The 24038-nt window shown below is 45.0% G+C and overlaps 1 protein-coding gene across 5 annotated transcripts in view; it reads left to right on the forward strand.

Annotated features, from left to right (window-relative positions):
• The window catches only part of ano1 (anoctamin 1), a 173824-nt gene that overhangs the window by 36623 nt on the left and 113163 nt on the right, over positions 1-24038 (forward strand). For 3 of the 5 annotated variants that reach the window (XM_033038711.1, XM_033038710.1, XM_033038712.1), the window contains 2 exons: positions 16609-16896; positions 23571-23663. In XM_033038711.1, coding sequence (XP_032894602.1) covers positions 16609-16896; positions 23571-23663 — 381 coding nt within the window. The remainder of the gene's footprint in view (positions 1-16608; positions 16897-23570; positions 23664-24038) is intronic. The other 2 variants (XM_033038714.1, XM_033038713.1) reach the window with 1 other exon arrangement.

The following is a 24038-nucleotide window of genomic DNA, read 5'->3' on the forward strand; positions in this document are numbered from 1 at the left end:
CAGAGGCCACAGACTCAGAATAAAGGACAGAGGCCCAAGGTGCATGATCCCAGGAATAATTTGGGTTGACGAATGATGAGAGTTTGAGGCCACTGGGCCTGTACTCGCTGAAGTTTAGCAGGTTGATGGGGGACCTCATTGAAACTTACCAAATAGCGAAAGGCCTGGATAGAGTGGACGTGGAGAGGATGTTTACACTAGTGGGAGAGTCTAGGACCAGAGGCCACAGCCTCAGAATGAAAGGATATACCTTTAGAATGGAGATGAGGAGGGATTTATTTGGTGAATCTGTGGAATTAATTGCCGCAGAAGGCTGTGTAGGCCTAGTCATTGGAGATTGACAGATACTTGATTGGTAAGGGTGTCATGGCTTATGGGGAGAAGACAGGAGAATGCGTTTGAGAGGGAAAGATAGATCAGCCATGATTGAATGGAGTAGATTCCATGGACTGATTGGCCTAATTTAGCTGAGTTGAGTTTAGTTTAGAGATACAGAGTGGAAACAGACCCTTCGGCCCATCGAATCTGCTCCGACCAGCGATCCCCGTACACTAGCACTAACCTACACACACTAGAGACAATTTACAATTATACCGAGCCAATTAACGTACAAACCTGTACGTCTTTGGACTGTGGGAGGAAACCACAGATCCCGGAGAAAACCCACGCAGGTCACAAACTCCGTATAGACTGCGCCCGTAGTCAGGATCAAACCCGGGTCTCTGGCGCCGTAAGGCATCAACCCTACCGCTGCACCACCCTGCCGCCCCATCTGCTCCTGTGTCCTATGAACTGATGAATCCTGGATAAAATCCAGCATGAACACGAGGGGCCAAATAGCCTCTTTAAATGTCTACCATTCAATCTTTTGCATGAATTTAGTTTTTTGGAGCTAAGCCGATTCTTCCTTTGGAAAATGGGTTCATTCTTTTCATCTGACTCTCCTAAGAAGCCCAGTCATTAGAATTAGATCTCACGAGTCCTGAAATAGATATTCCAAGATAATGTTAGGATGGCCTGTCAGCATAATTTCCAGTAGGTTGGAGATAAAAACGGTTCTCCTTAAATTTAAGACGATGATGAAATATAGGTTGGATAAAAGAATGAGGAATCGACAATTCATCTTCTGGATAAAGTTGCAATTTTCTGTACATTCTGTACTTGTGGAGAAAGCAGGGGCATGAAGGATGATTTATACAGCCCCAGACCCAATGTCCCCATCCACCTCCCTCCCAACTAAGCAGGAGCACCATGTATTCTGATCCATCAAGGAGATTGAGGGGGGATCTTAGAGAAACTTACAAAATTCTTAAGGGGTTGGACAGGCTAGATGCAGGAAGATTGTTCCCGATGTTGGGGAAGTTCAGGACAAGGGGTCACAGCTTAAGGATAGAGGGAAGATCCTTTAGGACCGAGATGAGAAAAACATTTTTCACACAGAGAGTGGTGAATCTCTGGAACTCTCTGCCACAGAAGGTAGTTGAGGCCAGTTCATTGGCTATATTTAACAGGGAGTTAGATGTGGCCCTTGTGGCTAAAGGGATCAGGGGGTATGGAGAGAAGGCAGGTACAGGATACTGAGTTGGATGATCAGCCATGATCATATTGAATGGTGGTGCAGGCTCGAAGGGCCGAATGGCCTACTCCTGCACCTATTTTCTATGTTTCTATGGTCTAATGTGGTAGTTGGCACAACGTTGCGAGACCAACAATATCAATGCAATTTTTGAAAGTTCCTGATAAATTTCTAAGTAAATTGCCTCGACCAAGATAATGGTTTCTTGTGGTCAGGTAAAGGAGGAGGAGTATTATGAGGCAGGGTGGTGCAGCAGTATAGTTGCTGCCTCACAGCGCCAGAGACCCGGGTTCGATCCTGACCACGGGTGCTGCCTGTGTGGAGTTTGTACGTACTCCCCGTGACCTGCGTGGGTTTTCCCCAGGTGCTCCGCTTTCCTCCCACACTCCAAAGACGTGCAGGTTTGTAGGTTAATTGGTTTAGGCAAAGACTTTAAATTGTCCCTTGTGTGTGTTGGACAGTGTTAGTGTGTGGGGTTCGCTTGTCGGCAGGGACTCGGTAGGCTGAAGGGCCTGTTTCCGCGCTGTATCTCTAAACTTAACTAAAAAAATTAGATAGAACGGTCTGATGAAGGGTCTGGACTGGTAACGTCACCTATTCCTTTACTCCAGAGATGCTGCCTGTCCCACTGTTTCTCCAGCGTTATGTCCATGCGAGGAGTATTAGTTCTGGCATGAAAGCAGGCATATATCCAGAGTTGTGAATCTGTGCGGTTTTTGTCACCCAGAGAGTTGTGAATCTGTGAAATTCTCTGCTGCAGAAGGCAATGGAGGCCAATTTCTCTGGTTTAGAGGGATATGAGGCAGTGGATCTTGGTCGGCATGGGCAAGTTGGGCCGTGCTGTGTGACTGTGACTTCCTAACAATTCAATGGTTTTGTAACAGTAAGGTATTTTGCTTAACCTTGTCCACGCTGACCAGCAATCACCCCGTACACTAACACTATCCTACACACTAGGGACAATTTACAATCTAATCAAAGTCAATTAAGCTATTGTCTATTCTCTGGATGCTTTCAAGAGAGAGTTAGATATAGCTCTTAAAGTTAGCGGTTGCAAAGGATTTGGGGAGAAGGCAAGAACGGGGTACTGATTGTGGAAGATCAGCCATGATCACATTGAATGGCGGTGCTGGCTCGAAGGGCCGAATGGCCTACTCCTGCACCTATTGTCTATTGTCTATAAGCTACGTCTTTGGAGTGTGGGAGGAAGCCAGAGCACCCGCAGAAAACCCATGTGGTCACGGGGAGAACGTACAAACTCTGTACAGACAGCACTCATAGTCAGGATCGAACTCTGGTTCGTGGCGCTGTGAGGCAGTAACTCTACCGCTGAGCCACCGTGCCGCCCCAATCAATTCTCATCGATTCATTCCTATCTCATGAAAGTGGAATGTTCTGGTTATAAAAATAGCTGACTGTTTTGGCGTTAGATTTGCAAGGCACATCCTTTTAATGCAAGGAACCAACAAGCTACCCCTCACTTTACTGGAAGCCCTGGAGTTAATAGCATTAGTCATGTTTTATCCCTTTGGTTCCCTCTGCATCTTTTGCTTTATACCATCCATCAGGACTTATCTCTATGACCAAGCCTCTGGGTCACACGTCTAATGTTTCTATCTTTAGTATCAATTTTCTTGTCTGCTTAGAACATTTAACCACATCTGCTTAAATCTTATTTTCTGAATTGTCGTGAGGTTAGAGTTATAGAAATGGTTGTTTCCTCATTAAGTTTTAGTTTCAGCTTTAGAGAGCAAACATCCCTTCGGCACTCCGAGGCCGCGCCGACCAGCAATCCCCACACACTCACACTATCCTACACACTAGGGGCAATTTACAATTTTTACCGAAGCCAATTAACCTACAAACCTGGAGTATGGGAGGACACCGGAGCAATCAGAAAAAACCCACGCGGGTCACAGGGAGAACATACAAACTCCATAGAGACAGCACCCGTAGTCAGATCTCTGGTGCTGTAAAGGGGCTGTCCCACTGTACGAGGTAATTCAAGAGCTCTCCCAAATTAAAAACAAAATCAAACTCGTGGTAAGCACGTAGAATGTACGTAGCTGGTATGTCGGTGCTCGGGACGTCTCTTAGCGGCTCGTAACGCTAACGGCAGGTACTCGGGAAACGCGGTAAGCTCGTGAAGACTCGTGAAGATTTTTCAACATGTTGAAAAATGTCCACGAGAGCCCCGAGTACCTACGAGCGGCCATTACCGTAACTCTCTGAGTTCGAATCAGAGGAAACTCGGGAGAACTCTTGAATTAGCTCGTACGGTGGGACAGGCCCTTCAGGCAGCAACTCTACCGCTGTGCCACCGTGCCGCAGAATTATTATTATTGTTATTGGGATTAATCATGGAACTTGTGCATCAATCAATGAGAGATAAATGCAAATTTATCAGGAAGACAGGCTTGAATATTCCAATGATAGATACAAAGTGCTGGAGTAACTCAACGGCTCAGGCAGCATCACTGGAAAAAAAAGCCTAGTGACGGGTCCCCTGACCTGAAACATCTCCTACGGTGCTGCATGACCCGTTATATTACTCCAGCACTTTGCGTCTATTTTAGGTATAAACCAGCATCTGCAGTTCTTTGTTTCTCCATATGGAATATTACAATAATCCCTCAACTCCTAATGTATCTAGTCTAATATTCTTTCACCAGTCAATTTCCAGAGAAAGAAACATCCAAACTTGTAATTAGAAGTTCCTTTGCTTACAAAGCCTATGTCTATCCAGCATTTTCTGATTTATTTGTAAACTGCTTCACAACAAAGAGCACCTTAGAAAACGGTATAAATTTGTGGGCAATTTGTGCTTGGGTAGCTCGATATCACCAGGTTAAACAACCAACTTGGGTTGTGCTTCTCAAGAGACAGGGACCATGAAAGCAAATTGCCCAAAGAACCTAGAATTAAATTTGCAATCGGAGATTAAAACCTATCAGATTAAATCGTTTAGACTTCATCCAGCAGTGTGTAGCAGTTGTGGGAAGTGTCAAGAAAGACTGTGGGTACTGAACTTTGACCCATAAACTTTAGACTTTAGAGATCAAACGCGGAAACAGGCCCTTCAGCCCACCAAGTCCACGCCAACCAATGTACACTAGCACTTTCCTACACACTAGAGACAATATAAGAATATTCTATATATAGAAACATTTAAAATTCTTCAGCGATTGTACAGGCAAGGTGCAGGAAAAATGTAAGTTTACGAATAAAGTGTAGGCCGTTTAGCACTGAGATGAGGAAAAACCTTTTCACCCAGAGAGTTGTAAATCTGTGGAATTCTCCACTAATTCACTGGATGTTTTCAAGAGAGAGGTAGATATAACTCTTAGGGCTAATGGAATCAAGGGATATTGGGGAGAAAGCAGGAACAGGGTACTGATTTTGGATGATCAGCCATGATCATTGAATGGCGGTGCTGGCTCCAAGGGCCGAATGGCCTACTCCTGCACCTATTATCTTCATTTCTATGTTTAATATACAATTTTACCAAAGCCAATTAACTTAGAAACCTGTAGCCTTCAGAATGGGTTGTCTGGGTTGTATCAAGGTCTTTTGCTTTGCACTAATATTGTCTTTTTTTAAATTTATTGAACATTTTTTGTTTGTTTTAATGTGTTATTTTAATTATGTTATCCATTGAGTACCGTGTTTATGGTGCTGCAATTAAGAATTTCATTACTCTGTTTCGGTAGATATAACAACTAAATACTCTTGACTTCTGATTCTTGATTCTCTCGACTCCTGGTTCATCTTTTGACATCAACCAGAGTGTGCTGGACTGAGCTATTATAAATGGGGATAGACACAAAAAGCAGAAGTTACTCAGCGGGTCAGACAGCGTGAGACAAGACAACAACAGAGATGCCGTCTGTCTGAACCGCTGACTTACTCCAGCTTTTAGTGTCTATCTTCGGTTTAAATCAGCGTCTGCAGTTCCTTCCTACACATTGTAAATGGGGCATGGAATTAAGCGATGCCAAGTGGTAGCCACGTGCGTGCAGCCGTGACGAAAATAAGCACTGGTTATACGGCTCATTTACCAACCACAACCATATCAAATGGTTTCACGAGAGCGTTGTCAAATTTCGGCAGCAAGGCAGCAACTTTGGCAGCAATGGTTTTGCCCTTTGTATTAGATTCTAAGGCTGTGCACAAAACTCTTTCATCATGCTCTTTCTTGCAGAAAACAGCACGGTGGCGCAACGATAGATTTGCTGCCTCACAGCACCAGAGACCCCGGTTCCATCCTGATTACAGGTGCTGTCTGAGCAGAGTTTGCGCGCTCTCCCTGTGACCGAGTGGGTTTTCTCCGGGTGCTCTGGTTTCAGATTCAGATTCAATTTTAATTGTCATTGTCAGTGTACAGTACAGTACAGAGACCATTCCAAAGGCGTGCAGTTTTTCTAGGTTAATTGGCTTCTGAAAATTGCCCCCAGAATGCTGGATGAAAAAGTGAGATAACAGAGAATTAGTGCACTGGGATCGATGGTCGGCGTGAACTAAACTAAACTAAACTAAATTAAACTTGTTGGTCCAGATTCCATCTTCGGCAGTCTCCTGTATCTCTCTCTCTGTCCCTCTTTTGTCAAAAGGATTGCAGATCAGCATTTGTTTCTTTTCCACAGATACTGCCTGACCTGCTGAGATTTTCCAGCATTTCCTGTTTTTATTGCACTTGATTGCCACTCCACCCACGAGACATTGTCGTGCATGCAATTATTTGTGAATTCTTCCCAAGTTGCAGAAAACTCTAAACACTGCTGTGAAAAGTTTCACAAGAACACCGTCAATAGTAACCAGCGACTAACAAGTCGTTCGTTCACAAGAAGATTTTCCTCTCCTGCTTTTCATAACGTTTATGTTTCAAGGAAGTCACCTCTACATGGTAACAACTCGGCTTAAGGGGATTAAGAATCAGCAGTAATATCAAGCCAATTGGAAGTACTTTCTGCACAGTGTTTATCACGGGAGTTATTTTTATGCTGCCTATTTATCTACAAGGGTTACCTCGGTGAAAATATTTCTGTAATGGCTTGTCTTTAATCACAGACGAGGCTTCAATTGTAAAACCAAATAATATTGATAAAGTGCTCTAGTCATAAAGTGAGAGATCACCAAGGATGGGAAGTTATGTCCTGGCATTTGCAGGTCAAACTGTAAATATTATTTCATGAAGTTGACATCACATTCAATCTCCACTCATTACAAATTAAACATTGAGGTCTAGGAGATAGATGAGGATTTCACGATACTTTATTGTCACTTGATACAAGCTAGATGCTAGCTAGGGTGCAGTGGTGTTCTTTGTTTTTTTGCATGCAGAGTACACAAAACAGTTGCCACAAAGGGGCCAACACAGTTACAAGAGATACTTATCCCTTCTTTGCCCCCCCCCTAACCCCCTCCCCCAGCCCCCCCCCCCCCCCCCCCCCCCCACAGGTCCCCTTTTGTCCTCTGCGCCCCCCCCCCCCCCCCCATGCCGGGCCCCCCTTTGTTACTCAACGGTTCATGCAGCATCTCTGGAGAAAAAAAAAAGATAGGTGACGTTTCAGCTCAGGACCCTTCTTCAGACAGAAAGTAAAGGGGAGGGAACTGGAGGTAAGAAAAGGCCAGGATAAAGCAAGTCTGAAGAAGGGTTCCCACCCGAAACGTCACCCATTCCTTCTCTCCTGAGATGCTGCCTGACCTGCTGAGTTACTCCAGCATTTTGTGTCTATCTTCGGTGTAAACCAGCATCTGCAGTTCCTTCCTACACAATGAAAATACTGTGCCTTGTTGAACGAGTTTTCAGTGGGAAACCGTGGATAGGTGCATGGATAGGAAAGGTTTAAAGGGATGTGGGCCAAACATTGACAGGTGGGGTGAGCACAGGGGACCCCAACCTTTTTTGTCCCGTTTACCCCTGGCAACTTTAATCACACAAAAACAATGTTATTTCACTTATTTATGAACAAGTAATGATGAACAGATACCGGTATACCAGAACCAAACACAGTCAGTCAATGAGAAAAGATATGTACAAATCCAGAATCAACAAATTTACCCCCTGGGTAGGCAAAGTTTAACCCCTAGGGGGTAAATTTACCCCAGGTTGGGAAACCTTGGTCAGGCATGTTGATCGGCTTGGCTTGTTGAAGAGCCTGTTTCTGTGCGGTGTGGACCTATGGTTCTATGAGTATGACCAGACCATTATTATGACTGAAGAACATATTTGGTCCTTAAAAAAGAGACTAGGGAGATGGAAGAGGGCAAGGAGGGAAGGGGGAGGGGGAGGGGGAGGGGGAGGATGATGCCAAGTTATTCTAACCACTACTTTGCGGCAGACTTATCAATGTTATTGATTACTTTTGTAACTAGAAAGCCAGTCTAACAGACTGTATAAACTAACGAAAACAAGAGGGAGGTATATTCAGCCCATTGAACCCCATGCCAGCCCTTTGAAAACTTTCTCCACATATTCCCAGTTCCTTGCAATCCTGAAAGTATATTTTCATAAGTTGTAGGAGCAGAATATGAGCCATCGGCCCATCAAATCTTCTCTGCCATTCAATCATGGCTGATCTATCTTTCCCTCTCGACCCCTTTCTCCTGCCTTCTCCCCATAACCCCACAAAGGATTGGACAGGCTAGATGCAGGAAAAAAAATTCCCAATGTTGGGGGGAGTCCAGAACCAGGGGATGCAGTTTAAGAATAAGGGGTAGGCCATTTAGGACTGAGATGAGGAAAAACGTTTTCACCCAGAGAATTGTGAATCAGTGGAATTCTCTGCCACAGAAAGCAGTGGAGATCACTTTACTGGATGTATTCAAGAGAGAGTTAAAATATTAGTGCTAACGGTATCAAGGGATATGGGGGGGAAGCAGGAATAGGGTATTGATTCTAGATGATCAGGCATGGTCATATTGAATGGCGGTGCTGGCTCGACGGGGCTGAATGGCCTACTCCTGCACCTATTGTCTATGTTTCTAATCAAGAATCGACCTATCTCTGCCCTAACAATATCCATTGACTTGGCCTCCACAGGGATTCCAAGCAGATAATTCAATTCTCATCTCAGACATGGAATCCTACTGTGGAAAGAGCCAGCTATCGAGAAATAATCAGGGAGTTCCCGCTGTCTATTCCCCCCCCCATAGAACTGGTGTTATAAACTCCCTCCCGGCTAACTTTAATCGGGACTGCAGCTGTCACAGAAGGCTGTGGATGGGGTGAATCATTGTGTCAATAACTTCATTAGGCAGCTGCCAAACTCTGCTCTTTGTAGCCGCTGACCACTTCAAGAAGCACTTTGCGACCTTCCAGTTCTCCAAAGGTGTCTGCGCTCTGCGAGTGGGCAATTGGATAAGAAATGTGTAAGAAAGAACTGCAGATGCTGGTTTAAATCGAAGGTGGACATAAAATTGCTGGAGTTACTCAGCGGACGAGGCAGCATCTGTGGAGAGAAGGAATGGCCGTCTCGACCCGAAACGTCGCCCATTCCTTCCCTCCAGAGTTGCTGCCTCGCCCGCTGAGTTACTCCAGCGTTCTTGTGTCTAACTTTAATTGGATATGCGAGCTCTCCTGCAGTCGGAATAAACTGCAGGTGTTGGATTCTTAAGGGGAAAAAAACACACAAAGTACTGGAGGAACTCAGCGGGCCAGGCAGCATCTGTGGAGGGAATAAACAGAGAATGTTTGGACGGGGAGGGGGGGGTCACAGTTACTTCCAGACCTGTTGATGTTCACCCAACGTGTTGGTGTTCTGCTCAAGATAGCTTTGCCTTTCTGTTTCTATGTCCGTTTTCTGTTTAGAGTCGTTCATAGTTGAGAGATACAGCGCGGAAACAGGCCCTTCGGCCCACCGAGTCCGCACCAACCAGCGATCCCCGCACAATAACACTGTCCTATATACACACACACGCACACACTGGGGACAATTTACGTGTAGACCAAGACTCAGTACAGACGGCGCCCGTTGTCAGGCTCGAACCCGGGTCTCTGGCGCTGTGAGGCAGCAACTCTACCGCTCTTCCATAGAGTGAGTGATATAGCATGGAAAAAGGCCCTTCGGCTCAACTTGCCCACACCGACCAGCACGTCCCACCTGCACCAGTCCCACCTAAACTAATCCCACCTGCACCAGTCCCCTCTGCACTAGTCCCACCTGCCCGCGTTTGGCCCATATCAATAATCTAAACCTGTCCACTATCCATGTACCTGCCTAATTGCTTCTGAAACATTTTGCGGGGTTGTTTTGTTTTGTTGATGCTGGCGGTCTCCTCTCAGCAACGCTGGACAACAGGTGTAGATGTGTACAACAACAACAGCATCAGGTGACTGCACCGAGATCCAACTTGTTATTTTGATCAGTGCACGACCCAGTAACAGCACAACACACCAAAAATGACGGGGGCGACCCCACGTCGAGCCCAGAGATTTAACCTCGGTAGACAAAAATGCTGGAAAAACTCAGAGGGTGCAGCAGCATCTATGGAGCGAAGGAACTTCGCTCCATAGATGCTGCTGCACCCGCTGAGTTTCTCCAGCATTTTTGTCTACCTTCGATTTTCCAGCATCTGCAGTTCCTTCTTAAACGATCTAACCTCGGTGCACGATACCAACTCGTAAGATCATAAGTAATAGGTGTCGAATTAGGCCATTCGGCCCATCAAGTCTGCCCCGCCATTCAATCGTGGCTGTGTAGGAAAGGAACTGCAGATGCTGGTTTAAATCGAAGATAGACGCAAAATGCTATGGAGTAACTCAGCGGGACAGGCAGCATCTCTGGAGAGAAGGAATGGGTGACGTTTCGGGTCGGGTCGAGACCCATCTTCAGACTCAATTCTGGGGGATCTGTCTCTCTTCTCCTAACCCCATCCTAACTCAACAATTCAAAAACAAAACCCTTTCAAGTCTGAAGAAGGGTCCCGACCAGAAACGCCACCCATCATTTTTCCTCCAGAGATGCTGCCTGACCCGCAGAGTTACCCCATCAGAGTTAGATAGAGCTCTAGGGGCTAGTGGAGTCAATGGATATGGGGAGAAGGCAGGCACGGGTTATTGATTGAGGATGATCACAATGAATGGCGGTGCTGGCTCGAAGGGCCGAATGGCCTCCTCCTGCACCTATTTTCCACGTTTCTATCATTTACCACACACACAAAATCCTTCCCTTTGCAAATAATCGTAATTCCGAGGCAAATTTTCTTAAAGTGGGGGAAGCCTTTCCAACTCTCCCGAGTTTGCCTTCCCAATCTATTTTTTTTTCCAGCGCATAATATGATTCTGTTTGTGCGCTTCGTGCAATGGAAAGCAATTTACAGTAGCAGATCTCAAGAGTAATGTAATCTGCCCTGTTAGTAAATGTGGGCGTGCGATGAGCAGGTGCTAATTGTTTAATTTAGTGCAAGGAGGGCGAGTGGTTGGGATTTTGCCCGGTATTCTGTTAAGTGGCGAGAGAGAGAGAGGGGGGGGGAGGGAGAGACTTGGGTCGCTCGTGAAGTTTTGGATTAGCGAGAATGCTTCCAAATTAGATGTCCAAAACCGAGACTTAATATTGAGCTAATTATAGATTAACTACCAAGGAGTTGGTTATCGGGAGGCAGGACTAATTAAAAAGAGAACTCCTTTAAGGCGCCCAGTTCGGTTGGGAAGCACTTCACTTAGCATGGCAATTTAAGAGGACTCAGGGGGGAGGAGGAGGGCAGTGAGGGGAAGAACCACCTGTCTCTCCGCTGTGTTGGAGCTCTGGCAGCTGATCAGCCGGAGACTATGGACGTGGGCAACGGGGAGGCCACGGGCCAGAAGGAGCCAACGGGCCAAATGTTGTTGACCCAGCAAGGCAAGGCCGCCTTGGACCAGTCCCCGGAAACTGACCTCCTCAATGGGAGGGACGTGGAGTGCGGCCCTCTCCCGGACAAGAGTCCGCTATATGAAGACGCTGTCGTAAGTTGGGCAATCCTTTTCACCCACTAATTCCCTCTGTGTCTCTTCCTCTCCCCCCCCCCCATGTCTAAGGTGAGCAAGGTTGGATTTGGCCCCTGTATTCAAATATGTCTGGAAATTGAACTCGAGCGAAGTATTTTGTTTGGAATATGGACTGGAGTCTCCACTTGGTCTGAAGCAGAAACGTCACCGATCAATGTTCTCCAGAAATGCTGCCTGACCTGCTGAAGTACTCCAGCACTCTGGGTCCCTTCAGAAACTGTAGTTGTACACTTCATGTGTCGATGTGTAATTGCAAATGCTGGTTATACACTGAAGATAGCCATAAAATGCTGGAGTAACTGGTGCACCAGATTAATTGGGCAGCAAAATTTGTTTATGCTAAAGGCAAGATAGCAAATCAATTATCCTTCAAATGTTTCCTTCAAATGAGACATTCTTTATTGCCATGATCCCTCCTCTAAACTGCCCTCTGAGCAGTTTTAACATAGAAACGTGTAAAATAGGTGCAGGAGTAGGACATTCGGCCCTTCGAGCCAGCACCGTCATTCAATGTGATCATGGCTGATCATCCCCTATCAGTACCCCGTTCCTGCCTTCTCCCCATATCCCCTGACTCTGCTATCTTTAAGAGCCCTATCTAGCTCTCTCGTGCAAGCATCCAGAGAACCTGCCTCCACTGCCCTCTGAGGCAAAGGACATTCGGCCCTTAGAGCCAGCACCGCCATTCAATATGATCATGGCTGATCATCCAAAAATCAGTAACCTGTTCCAGCTTTCTCTCCATATCCCTTGATTCTAAGAGCTATATCTAATTATCTCTTGAAAACATCTGGCGAATTGACCTCCACTGCCTTGTGTGGCAGAGAATTCCGCAGATTCACAACTCTCTGGGTGAAAATGTTTTTCCTCATCATTTTAGACAATAAGGTGCAGGAGTAGTCCATTTGGCACTTCGAGCCAACACCGCCATTCACTGTGATTATAGCTGATCATCCACAATCCGTACCCCGTTCCTGCCTTTTCCCTATATCCCCTGACTCCGCTATCTTTAAGAGCTATTTCTAACTCTCTCTTTAAAGCATCCAGAGAATTGGTCCCCACTGCCTTCTGAGGTGGAGAATTCCACAGATGTACAACTCTCTGGGTGAAAAAGTGTTTCCTCATCTCCGTTCTAAATGGTCTACCCCTTATTCTTAAACTGGCCCCTGGTTCTGGACTCCCCCAACATCGGGAACATGTTTCCTGCCTCTAGCGTGTCCAAACCCTTAATCTTGTATGTTTCAATAAAGATGCTAAATACTAGATGAATGAGGGCAAGTGCATTGCGCGTGCTGAAATGTAAATGCAACATTAGTGAATTCAAAATGGGAAGTTCCTTGCATCTCAGTCCGTTTGTTTTTTTTAGTCTATTGTCGTGTTAATTCACAGTGAAATACAGTGAAAATCTTTTGTCGCGTGCTAACCAGTCAGCGGAAAGGCAATGTATCATTGCAACGAGCCATTTACAGTTACATGTTAAGGCAATAACGTTTAGTGCAAGGTGAAGCCAGTAAAGTCCAATCAAAGATGGTCCGAGTGTCACTAATGAGGTAGATAGTAGTTCAGTACTGCTCTCTAGTTGTGGTACGATGATACAGTTGCTGTGTCAAATGTGATATTTAATGCAAAAGATCGTAAACGATGAAGGTAGATTTTATGTAAAATATGTAAACAACGAAGGTAGATTTTATGCGGAAGTTTTGGGTGATTGGATTAATCTCTAGAATCCTTCTCATTTTGCTCCATCTTTCCTTGGTCATCGGTGCCGCCTCTGATTTGTTCTGTTCCTTTTCATCCCTCTCGTTTCCCTCTTCCTTGACTCTCAGTCTGAAGCAGGGTCTCGACCTGAAGCATCACCTTTTCCCTTTTCTCCTGACCGCTGAGTTTCTCCAGCGTTTTGTGTCCTTCGTCCTGACTAGCTTATCATACTACACTAGTCACATTTACCCATGGCCTGGCCCACATCCCTCCAGACATTTCCAAAAAACTTGGCCCGCATTTAGTCATAGAGTGATACAGTGTCGAAACGGGCCCTTCGGCCCAACTGGCCCCCACCATCCACATGTCCCAGCTACATTAGTCCCGCCCGCCTGTGTTTGGTCCATATCCCTCCAAACCTGTCTAACTGCTTCTTAAATGCTGGGATAGTCCCAGCCTCAGCTGCCTCCTCTGGCAGCTTGTTCCATTCCCCTACCACCCTTTGTGTGGAAAAAGTTACCCCTAGATTCCATTTAAATCTTTTCACCTTGAACCTATGTCCTCCGGTCCTCGATTTTCCCCTACTCTGGGCAAGAAACTCCGTGCATCTACCCGATTTATTCCTCTCGTGATTTTATACACCTCTATAAGATCACTCCTCATTCTCCTGCGCTCCAAAGAATAGAGACCCAGCCTACGCAACCTCTCACTAAAGCTCACACCCTCTAGGCAGTGGATATATTTAAGGCAGAGATAGATACTGTAGATATTGGTTTATGGGGAGACGGCAGGAGAATGGGGTTAGGAGGGAGAGATAGATCAGATTGAATGGCGGAGTAGACTTGATGGGCAGAATGATACTCCAATCACTTATGACCTTATGACCACCCAAGGTGCAACCCCTCGCACTGATCTGGATTAAACTCCATCTGCCATTTCTCTCCCCACAATTTCACCGGGATTATATCCTGCTGAACCCTTTGCTGATCTCCCTCACTTTCGCCAACTCAGCCGGTTTTTGTGTCGTCCGCAAACTTATTAATGAGCAACCTATATATCCGTCTGTAGAAACAAGAAACTCTGGATGCGGGACTTTACTGATTTTACCTTGCGCTAAATGTTATTCCCTTATCGTGTGTCTATACAATGTGAATGGCTCGATTGTAATCGTGTATTGTCTTTCCGCTGACTGGTTAGCACGCAACAAGAGCTCTTCACTGTACCTCGGTACACGTGACAATAAACTGCACTGAACTGAGTACTGGAGTAGCTCAGCGAGTCAATATTTTTGTCTGAATTAGTCGTCCATCTCAGTACAGTCCCCTGCGGAACACCATTTTGCATAAGATAGACACAAAAAGCTGATGAGTGGGTTTGTAGGTTAATTGGCCATCTGTAAAATGCTCCTAGTGTGTAGGGAAGTGGATGTGAAGGTGGGATAACATCGAACTAGTGTGAATGGGTGATCAAAGTTGTGGTGGGCTGAATGGCCCGTTTCTATGCTGAAGCTCTAACTAAACTATTTATCATATATGTTGTGTTTGGAAGGGCGGGGGGGGGGGCAAGGAATGAAATCTCTACAGCCATCTTATTGATGTCTGCCTGGGTTGGCTTTATATATAACCAGCTGTTGCTCAGTTGTACAGGCTAATCTCGAAAGAGTCTGCATTCAAGTCTAAAATTGAGCAGAAAGAAGAAAAATCAAGCCAATGCTGATACTTTGGATATCACGTTAAACCTGGGCCCTGTCTGCTCTCCCAGGAGGGAAGATCGCACAACACTCTTCTGTAGTTGTGAGGGGGAAGTTGTCCCAAGTGCCCACAGCAGGGTGGTGCAGCGGTAGAGTTTCTGCCTCACAGCCCCGGGTTCGATCCCGACTACGGGTGCTGTCTGTACAGAGTTCATACGTGACCACGTGGGTTTTCTCTGGGTGCTCCGGTTTCCTCCCACGCCAAAGACCTACAGGTTTGTGGGTTAATTGGCTTTGGTAAAATGTTACATTCCCCTAGTGTGTGTGTAGGATAGTGCTAGTGTACGGGGGAGATCGCTGGTCGGTGGGCCGAAGGGTCTGTTTCCGTTCTGTATCTCTAATGTCTAAAGCCTACCCAGGGAGACATCATTAAGATGACTGTAGAGATTTCATTCCTTGCCCCCCCGGCCCCTCCAAACACAACATTTACGCCCTACATACACGACAAAAGGTGATGATTCCATTCACCCAAGATTTAAACAACCATATATTATTTTAGTTCCAAGTGATTCATGCATTTCACATGTTCGATGTTAATCCAGTGATTACGATCATTGCTTGCAAGTGCAGAAAGTGGAGAACTCCAGTCTCACTCCATAGATATGAGCAGCAAAGATAAAGACGAATGTACTGGAGCAATACTGAAGGAATGCTGACTGAAACATGCTAAATCAAGGCTAATTTTTCTCCAGTCAAGTCTCCTTTCTAAGGATGGGTGCACAACAGTCTTTGCGGCCACCTTCCCTCTTGAACTCTCTCTTAAAAGTTCATTTCAACTTTCCCTTGCGGTGTTTGACAACTATTGGTCCCGTGCCAGTATTTAGCCCAAGATAGAGTTTACCACCTGTAATTTGAATTTGAATTTGATTTGAATTAGATTCCTTTATTGTCATTCAGACCTTTCGGTCTGAACGAAATTACGTAATACCATTGTATTCACAAGCAACTTGACTCCAAGAAGGCTCCATCCCAATGAGCCAGCGGCTGCTGTCAGCTTTACATCATAGAAGACAGGGGGGCATTACTCTGACTGGAGGCCTGTGCAAAGTGTTCTCGACCCGAAATGTCACCCATTCCTTCTCTCCCGGGATGGTGCCTGAGTTACTGCAGCATTTTGTGCCTGACTTTAGATTAATCATAGAAAAATAGGTGCAGGAGGCGGCCATTCGGCCATTCGAGCCAGCACCGCCATTCGTTGTGATCATGGCTGATCATCCACAATCAGTAATCCGTGCCTGCCTTCTCCCCATATCCCTTTATTCTGCTAGCCCCAAGAGCTCTATCTAACTCTCTCTTAAATTCATCCAGTGAATTGGCCTCCACTGCCCTCTGTGGCAGGGAATTCCACAAATTCACAACTCTCTGGGTGAAAAAGTTTTTCTCATTTCAGTTTCAAATGGCCTCCCCTTTATTCTTAGACTGTGGCCATTTTGATTGTGGCGAAATTAGGCCATTCGGCCAATCGAGTCTCCTCCACCATCCCCTCTCGACCCCATTCTCCTGCCCTCTCCGTTGAATGTGTGAGTCATTGAAACTTTGAAAATGGATGGGTCCGTATGAGATTTTCTTGTTTGGTTTCCCCCCCCCCCCCCCCCTCAGGTTCTGAACGCCTTCTCTCCAGACACGGATGCCCATCTGACGAGCGGCTTGTACTTCGAAGATGGAAAGCGCCACGTGGATTACGTGCTGGTGTATCAGTATAAGAAATCGAGCCGCAAGGTGTTGAGCTCGCGTCACCGGGGCTCGGTGGAGAATCGGCAGCAGGAAGTGGACATCGACCTTAATATGCAGCCTTCGGATTTTCCGGAGGATGACCGGAGGCTACGCCGGGAAGAGTATGAGCTAAACCTCCTGGATGCCGGACTGGAACTCGAGAGTGATGAGGAGGTAATGTCCCTCTTGTTCATACCAGTGATGAGTCTTTTGGGCTCTTTAGCTTGTTACGACCCAACGCTCAATGAGGGCACCATTCATCGTCCTTGTGTAGATGCATCTAAATAGGAGAAGGTCCTGGGATGGAAGAATTAGCACTTGGATATTCTGCTTGTGATTGTAAAACCAAACGTTGTCAAATTCATAGGAGCAAAATTAGGCCATTCGGCCAATCGAGTCTGCTCCGCCATTCAATCATGGCTGATCTATCTTTCCCTCTCAACCCCATTCTCCTGCCTTCTCCCGAAAATCCTTTATACCTGTACTAATCAATCGGTTCATCCCCGCTATAAGAATACCCAATGACTTTGCCTCCACAGCCGTCTGTGACAATGAATTTCAGATTCACTAATTGGCACAGATTGACTAAAGGAATTCCTCCTCGTCTCTTTCCCAAAGGTCCATCCACCAAAGAATTTGCTTAGAGATAGGGCAAAACGTCCACTGAAATTCCTTTGGTAAGCCTTTGTGGTAGATCTTAGCAATTCTGAACAGTAGTGTAATGTGCAATATACAAAGTAGATCTGTGCAGTGATACACAGTGGGATGAGAAACACATTCTATATCTGTTGTCTCTGACCTAAGTACCTCAGCCAGGTAACACTTAATGTTACTAAGAAGGGTTTCGGCCCAAAACGTTGCCTATTTCCTTCGCTCCATAGATGCTGCCTCGCCCACTGAGTTTCTCCAACATTTTTGTCTACCTTCGATTTTCCAGCATCTGCAGTTCCTTCTTAAACACTTAATGTTGCTGAGTTTTGATTTGAAATCCTACTATTTGCCATAGCTATTTAATGCGATCCGCCTTGTTTAAGTTACTCGTGGTGCAGTTACAAGTGCCTACCAAATATGCTACAGAGGGTATAATGACGAGCTGCATACCTAAGTTAAGGGCACACAACTAATTGCACAGACTTAATAGCTCCATTGCAGGAGGAGGTATTTGAAATGTGAGCGTGCTATCGTGCATTTTCTGCGATTTGGTTTGATCAAATCAACGCTCCAACCAGTATGGACAAAAGACTGCTCTGGAGCTACACCATGTTTGTTGTATATTGTACTCGGTCCAAGTGCACAGAGATTTTCATTCTGAATTGACTTGAAGGTGTCATTTTGGCTCCATCATGAAGCCCATCACTATTTTAAGTGGGATTCTTCAGATATTCCACTACCCTGCTGTGAGGGGTAATCGTCATTTTGAATTTTCCACTTTATGCCGGGCCGATGCAGTGACAATATCATGGTTTACACTTTAGTGGACCCCCAGCCAACTGTTTAACAAAGTGACTGACCGACGGAGACCCAGTGATCCATGCTACCTCCGCACTTTGAGCTATTTTAGATGGGAAGTCCTCATTCCTTCGACCTGTAGCAGTGTTGCCATCCCGCGACTTGCCAGATCTTTGACAAAAGTGTTGGCAATGTGTCCTCCTTCGATCTGGTGGTCTTTATCACCTGTCGTCACCTTTCCTTACCTTTGCACTTCAAATCCCGGAGTAAATTTCCATGGCTGGTACACGAAGAATTGATCAATCCAACCCTTTGTATTTTTGAGACAACAGATCCTCCAAGTTTAAATTTTAGTTTCTCCCTTTGTCGAATTGTAAATTGATCCTTGAATCGAGCCGAGTGCAAGTCGGCAGAGGGACAGGAAATCATTCGTTCATTCTTGTTCTTCAAAAAAAAACCTACGTTGATTAGATTATTCCAAATCGTTCTTCACTCCGATATAATATATCCCACAAAGCACATGAACTTGCTTTTGATTTTCTAGGATTTCCCCAGGAAATATCTCACAAAAGATCACACTCCTGAACGAGGGAGTCCCTTTTTTACACTCAACAAATATTTGTTTTATCTCTGCTATTGAATATGGTTTGCTTGAAGATAGATTATGTTTATGCCACAGCATCCAGTTTAATATTGGTGCATCATATCATTGGTTCTATGATCTCAATGCACTATTCACTGAGCTTTTCTATTTAAGTACATGGGCCTCGCTAGGTAGTTTAGCATTCATAGCCTGTCCCTATTTAACTTAAAGATGGAGTAACTCAGCGGGTGAGGTAGCATCTCTGGAGGGAAGGAATGGGTGACATTTCGGGTCGAGACCCTGCTGGACCCGAAACATCGCCCATTCCTTCCATCCAGAGATGTTGCCTCTCCCGCTGAGTTACTCCAGCATTTTGTGTCTACCTTCGATTTTAACCAGCATCTGCCGTTCTTTCCTACACATAACTCAAAGATGGCACTGTTCTACTTTTTTGAATCATTACAGTGCTTCTGGCAAACCTACCTCATGAATGCTGGTGGGTAGCAAGTTGCAGAGCATGGATGCTGTAATGATGAAGAAAAGCCCCTGTCCCACTTCGGAAACCTGAACAGAAACCTCTGGAGACTTTGCGCCCCACCCAAGGTTCCCGGAGGTTGCAGGTGGTTGCCGGAGGTTGCAGGTAGTGGAAGCAGGTAGGAAGACTGACAAAAAGCCTCCGGGAACCTCATGGAAACCTTGGGTGGGGCGCAAAGTCTCCAGAGGTTTCCTAAGTGGGACAGGGGCATTACAATGCTTTTCTTCCGTCCTAGATAAGGTGTAGCTCAGGTGGTGATTTCTGATCACACCAGGCATGACTCTGACCAGGCACAACTTTGACCAGGCACATTAGTTGTACAGATATTCCCTCCCCTCAAGTCCAGGAAGGGAGACAACGACCCCTTCAGTTATTTGCTGGTTGGACCCCAGATCCCTGTTAAGCCGGGATGAGATGGTGACGGTGTATGGTGATGTACAATGAGACATTTTTGCAGCATAGGAAATATCAAATTTGTTGAAAAATTGAAGAGATTGGATGGTGAGAGTGTACAGACATAAAATTGTGCAGGATAGAGAATAGTTTTAGTTGGAAAATTGGTGAGAGTGGGCAAATATTGGCAAATGGATTGAAGTAAACGGCCAATTGCAAATGGAGGAAGAATTGAACGTTACCATGAGGATTATGGTGTGGACAATGGGTTAAAATGCAAATTGCATCTTTAGTGTGAGATGTCTCTTAGGAACTAGTTTACGCGTGGGACATTGTTCATCTTTAATGCATCCATATCTACACTCCATAAAGAAAAATGTTCCATATTAACTATTATCTTTGGTGTTAAAGGGTTCATTCTTAGCTCTTCTGTGTACGGTGAATAGTCCCAGATCCCTGTGAAAAGCCAACAGCTGATAAGTCAGGGAAAACTCCACGCTGAAGCCCTTTTTTTTAATCTCTCTGGGTCACCACTGACTTTTCTCAGCATTCTGAATCAATTTACTAATTCTGCATTTTCTCCGACACTAGCACTCAAGATAGTTGGATTTTAATTGTAGCTGCCACATGATTTTATTTTTTCTGATATTCATTTTTTCCCCCCAAGAGCTTAATATCAATATAAATCATTTGTACATTGTGCAGTTATCTTTTTCAGTGGATTTGTTCCTTTTCAACTCGGTTTGTGCATATTTTAGGCTATTAAATGCAACGTTTGTGTATATATTGGGCCATCAGGCTATTAAACACAACGAATAAGCTATGAGCTCTGAACTACAAAAGACTTATTCGTTATTTGAACTATATTTGTTATTTCTTCAACTTTTTTTTTTTTTCCCTGTTATATACAACATTTACATATTCACATATTCTGTTATGCTGCAGCAAGTAAGAATTTAATTGACCTGTCTGGGATCTATGACAATAAACCACTATTGACTCTCGACTCTTGATATATTGTGACGTTCGGGTCATTCAGAAAGTTGGTTCCTTTTGGCCGCATATAGTGAGTCAGTAGGAGACCATTCAACAATCTTGAGTGTGAGTGTCGGGGAAAATGCAGAATTTGTAAATTTATTCAGAACGCTGAGAAAAAAAGTCAGTGGTAACTCGGAGAGATTGTAAAGGGGGTTTCTGCGTGGAGTTTTCCCTGCCTTATCAGCTGTTGGCTTTTCACAGGGATCTGGGACTATTCGCTGCAGTTGTGTACACAGAAGAGAGCTAAGAATTAACCGTTTAACACCAAAGATCAAATAGTTAATATGGAACAGTTTTCTTTATGCAGTGTAGATATGGACGGATTAGAGGGCCTGTCCCACTTGCGCAACTTTTTCGGCAACTGCCGGCACCCGTCATAGTCTGTTGCAGGTCGGCGAAATATTTTCAACATGTTGAAAATTCAGTGGTGACCAGAAAGATGCTATGACTCTTTGGGTGTCTGAGGAGACTACTCACGACCATACAGGCGACGTGTCGCGGGGTGAAGCCTGTATGGTCATGAGTAGTTGCCCAAAGAGTCGTACCTTGTTCTGGTCGCCGCTGGATTTTCAACATGTTAAAAAATTTCGGCGACCTGCAACGACCTATGACGGGTGCCAGCAGTCGCCGAAAAAGTCGCGTAAGTGGGACAGGCCCTTTAAGATGAACAATGTCCCATGTGTAAATTAGTTCTTCCTAAATGAAGGGACATCTCGCACGAGAGATGCAAATTGCATTTTAACCCATTTTCCATGCCATCATCCTCGTATTAACATTCAATTCTTCCTCCACTTGTAATTTGGCCGTTTACCTCAATCCATTTGTCCATGTCTGCCAACTCTCTCCAATTTTCCAACTAAAAGTATTCTTTATTCTGTGCAGTTTTATGTCTGTACACTCTCTCCACCCTATCTCATCAATTTTGGCCTGCCAGCCCATGCTGGTCTCCAACTCGGCAATCCCATCTCCCCCTCCCCTCCCCTCCCCCACCTTGTTTCCCGGGAGTCCTTCAACTTATTTCCTCTTGCTGCTTTTCTATCTCCATCGCTGCCTTTGCCGCTACCTGGGACTGAAAGGTAATTTATCATAGCTAGTGAACTCTGGCATGTGGTGGAAACCCATGAGGTCATGGGGAGAACACAACCTCCTTAGATGCAGCACCTGAGGTCAGTATAAAAGCAGGAGATGAAGCAACACTACAGTTCCACCCTGGAGGATTCATGTGGTGTGCGTGATACTGCAATTGGCCCAATTTTTATGTTGCCATTTGAAACTAAGTTAAACAATGTATTTAACCTATTAGTGCATTATGTCAGGGGACTTAACTGTTTACTGTATACACCTGACATATATAATGGAGCGTGTAGGAAAGAACTGCAGATGTTGGTTTAAATCGAAGGTGGATGCAAAATGCTGGAGTAACTCAGTGGGACAGGCCGCATCTCTGGAGATAAGGGATGGGTGACGTTTCGGGTCAGTCTGAAGAAGTGTCTCGACCCGAAACGTCACCCATTCCTTCTCTCCAGAGATGCTGCCTGTCCTACTGAGTTACTCCAGCATTTTGTGGTATCTAATGGAGCTGCTACTTCACTGAAATGTCATGATATCTATTAGCTTTTAAAGTATATTATATCTTGCCTTTCTGTGAGGTTATTGCCCAGGTTGCAGAAGAGGTAACCCCCTTCCACCCCAATCCTGTTTATCATTGAAAAGTATTTTTGGTAGGTTCATAAGTTACAGGAGCAGAGTTAGGCCATTCGGCCCATCGAGTCTACTCCGCCATTCAATCATGGCTGATCTATCTTTCCCTCTCGACCCCATTCTCCTCCCTTCTCCCCATAACCCCTGACACCGTACTAATCAAGAATCATTGAAACGTGTGGCTCTGAGAGGCTATTTAGCCCATTATATCCATCGCAGCCTAAAGCAAAACAATTCGGAGTACTGAAGGTTAGGGTACATCAAGTGCCTAACCAGGTGTAGTTGTAAATATTATTTCCTTACTTTTGACACCATTCACCAAAGGTGAGTCGCAAGTCTCCAGTTTCAACCATAATTGGTAACTATAATAACCTTTTCTTATCTAAATGTACTTTCATGGTTGTTCAGTCATCTGAGGAAAATGTAAATATCCTATTAACAACGTCTGTGTCCTCGTATCTCAGTGTACTTTCACTGATTTGTCAAAATATCTATTGGCTTTTATATATGTATATATATATATATTACCTCTTGCCTTTTTGTAAAGTCATTGCCTGTTGCACTATAAGGCAGAGTGGTTAACCCCGTTCCTTCCCCCCCCCCCCCCCCCCCCCCCTTCAACTCCCCTCCCAATATCCTGCAACTTTCCTCGCGCTCTGGCTTTACAATGCCTTCATTTCATATTCTCTTTAATCTATCCTTCTCACCCCCCCCCCCCCACCCCAACACCCCAATCTATCAACCAGCCACCTCTATTCCAAAGAAAATGAGCCTAATAACATTGTCCCATTTTGACTCTGAGCCCTGTTACAAGATGCTCTCCTCTCTTCCACATCAGAGTGAAGAGAATGGTATTCAATTTTCAATATGCTTAAGTAATCTCAAATCTTATATTTTTGATAATGGTCTTAAATTTACTAATCCATTCCATTAAGAACTGTTCAACAGCTTTGCTGGGTTTAATTGAAGTTCGCTTTCATCACAGTGGAGTCTATTTTTGTGTCGATTTATCGCGTGTGTGTGTGTGTGTGTGTGTGTGTGTGTGCATATAATGTTTGATTCTGATATTTTACTGGGCTAAGCACTGTGTGCCTTGTATGTTTGTCTGTTGATGTATTATTCCCTCACTGCTGCTTCCCTGATGTTCAGAATGATCTCAGCTGTGAGCCCAGCCCTGTAATGAGTAGAGCGAACAGTACTGACTGCATACAGCAGCAGGGGACCGATGATCCAGACCAACTGGTAGGAGCATCTACACAGTAGCACACTTAATGTTGTGTTGGTAGCTGTAGCCTTTGTAGTGACGTAGACAATGTGTATCCCCTCTATAGTGATGTAGCCAATGTGTATCCCCTCTGTAGTGATGTAGCCAATATGTAGCCTCTGTAGTGATGTAGCCAATGTGTAGCCTTTGAGGTGATGTAGCAATGTGTAGCTAGTTCTGTACTGCACAATTCAACCAATTTTAAGTGACATTTAATGACACTGATTCTAGTGAATCGCGAACTGGGCACGTAATTCAACGACTTTGGAACCAAATATATTCAGGGTTCAACAGTTTGCATCCAGGGTTGGATAAAGCACATTGTGAAGAGCACAGATAACTATTTATTAAAG

This window comes from Amblyraja radiata, chromosome 20 (genome assembly GCF_010909765.2).
Source record: "Amblyraja radiata isolate CabotCenter1 chromosome 20, sAmbRad1.1.pri, whole genome shotgun sequence".
In the NCBI taxonomy this organism is placed as follows: domain Eukaryota; kingdom Metazoa; phylum Chordata; class Chondrichthyes; order Rajiformes; family Rajidae; genus Amblyraja; species Amblyraja radiata.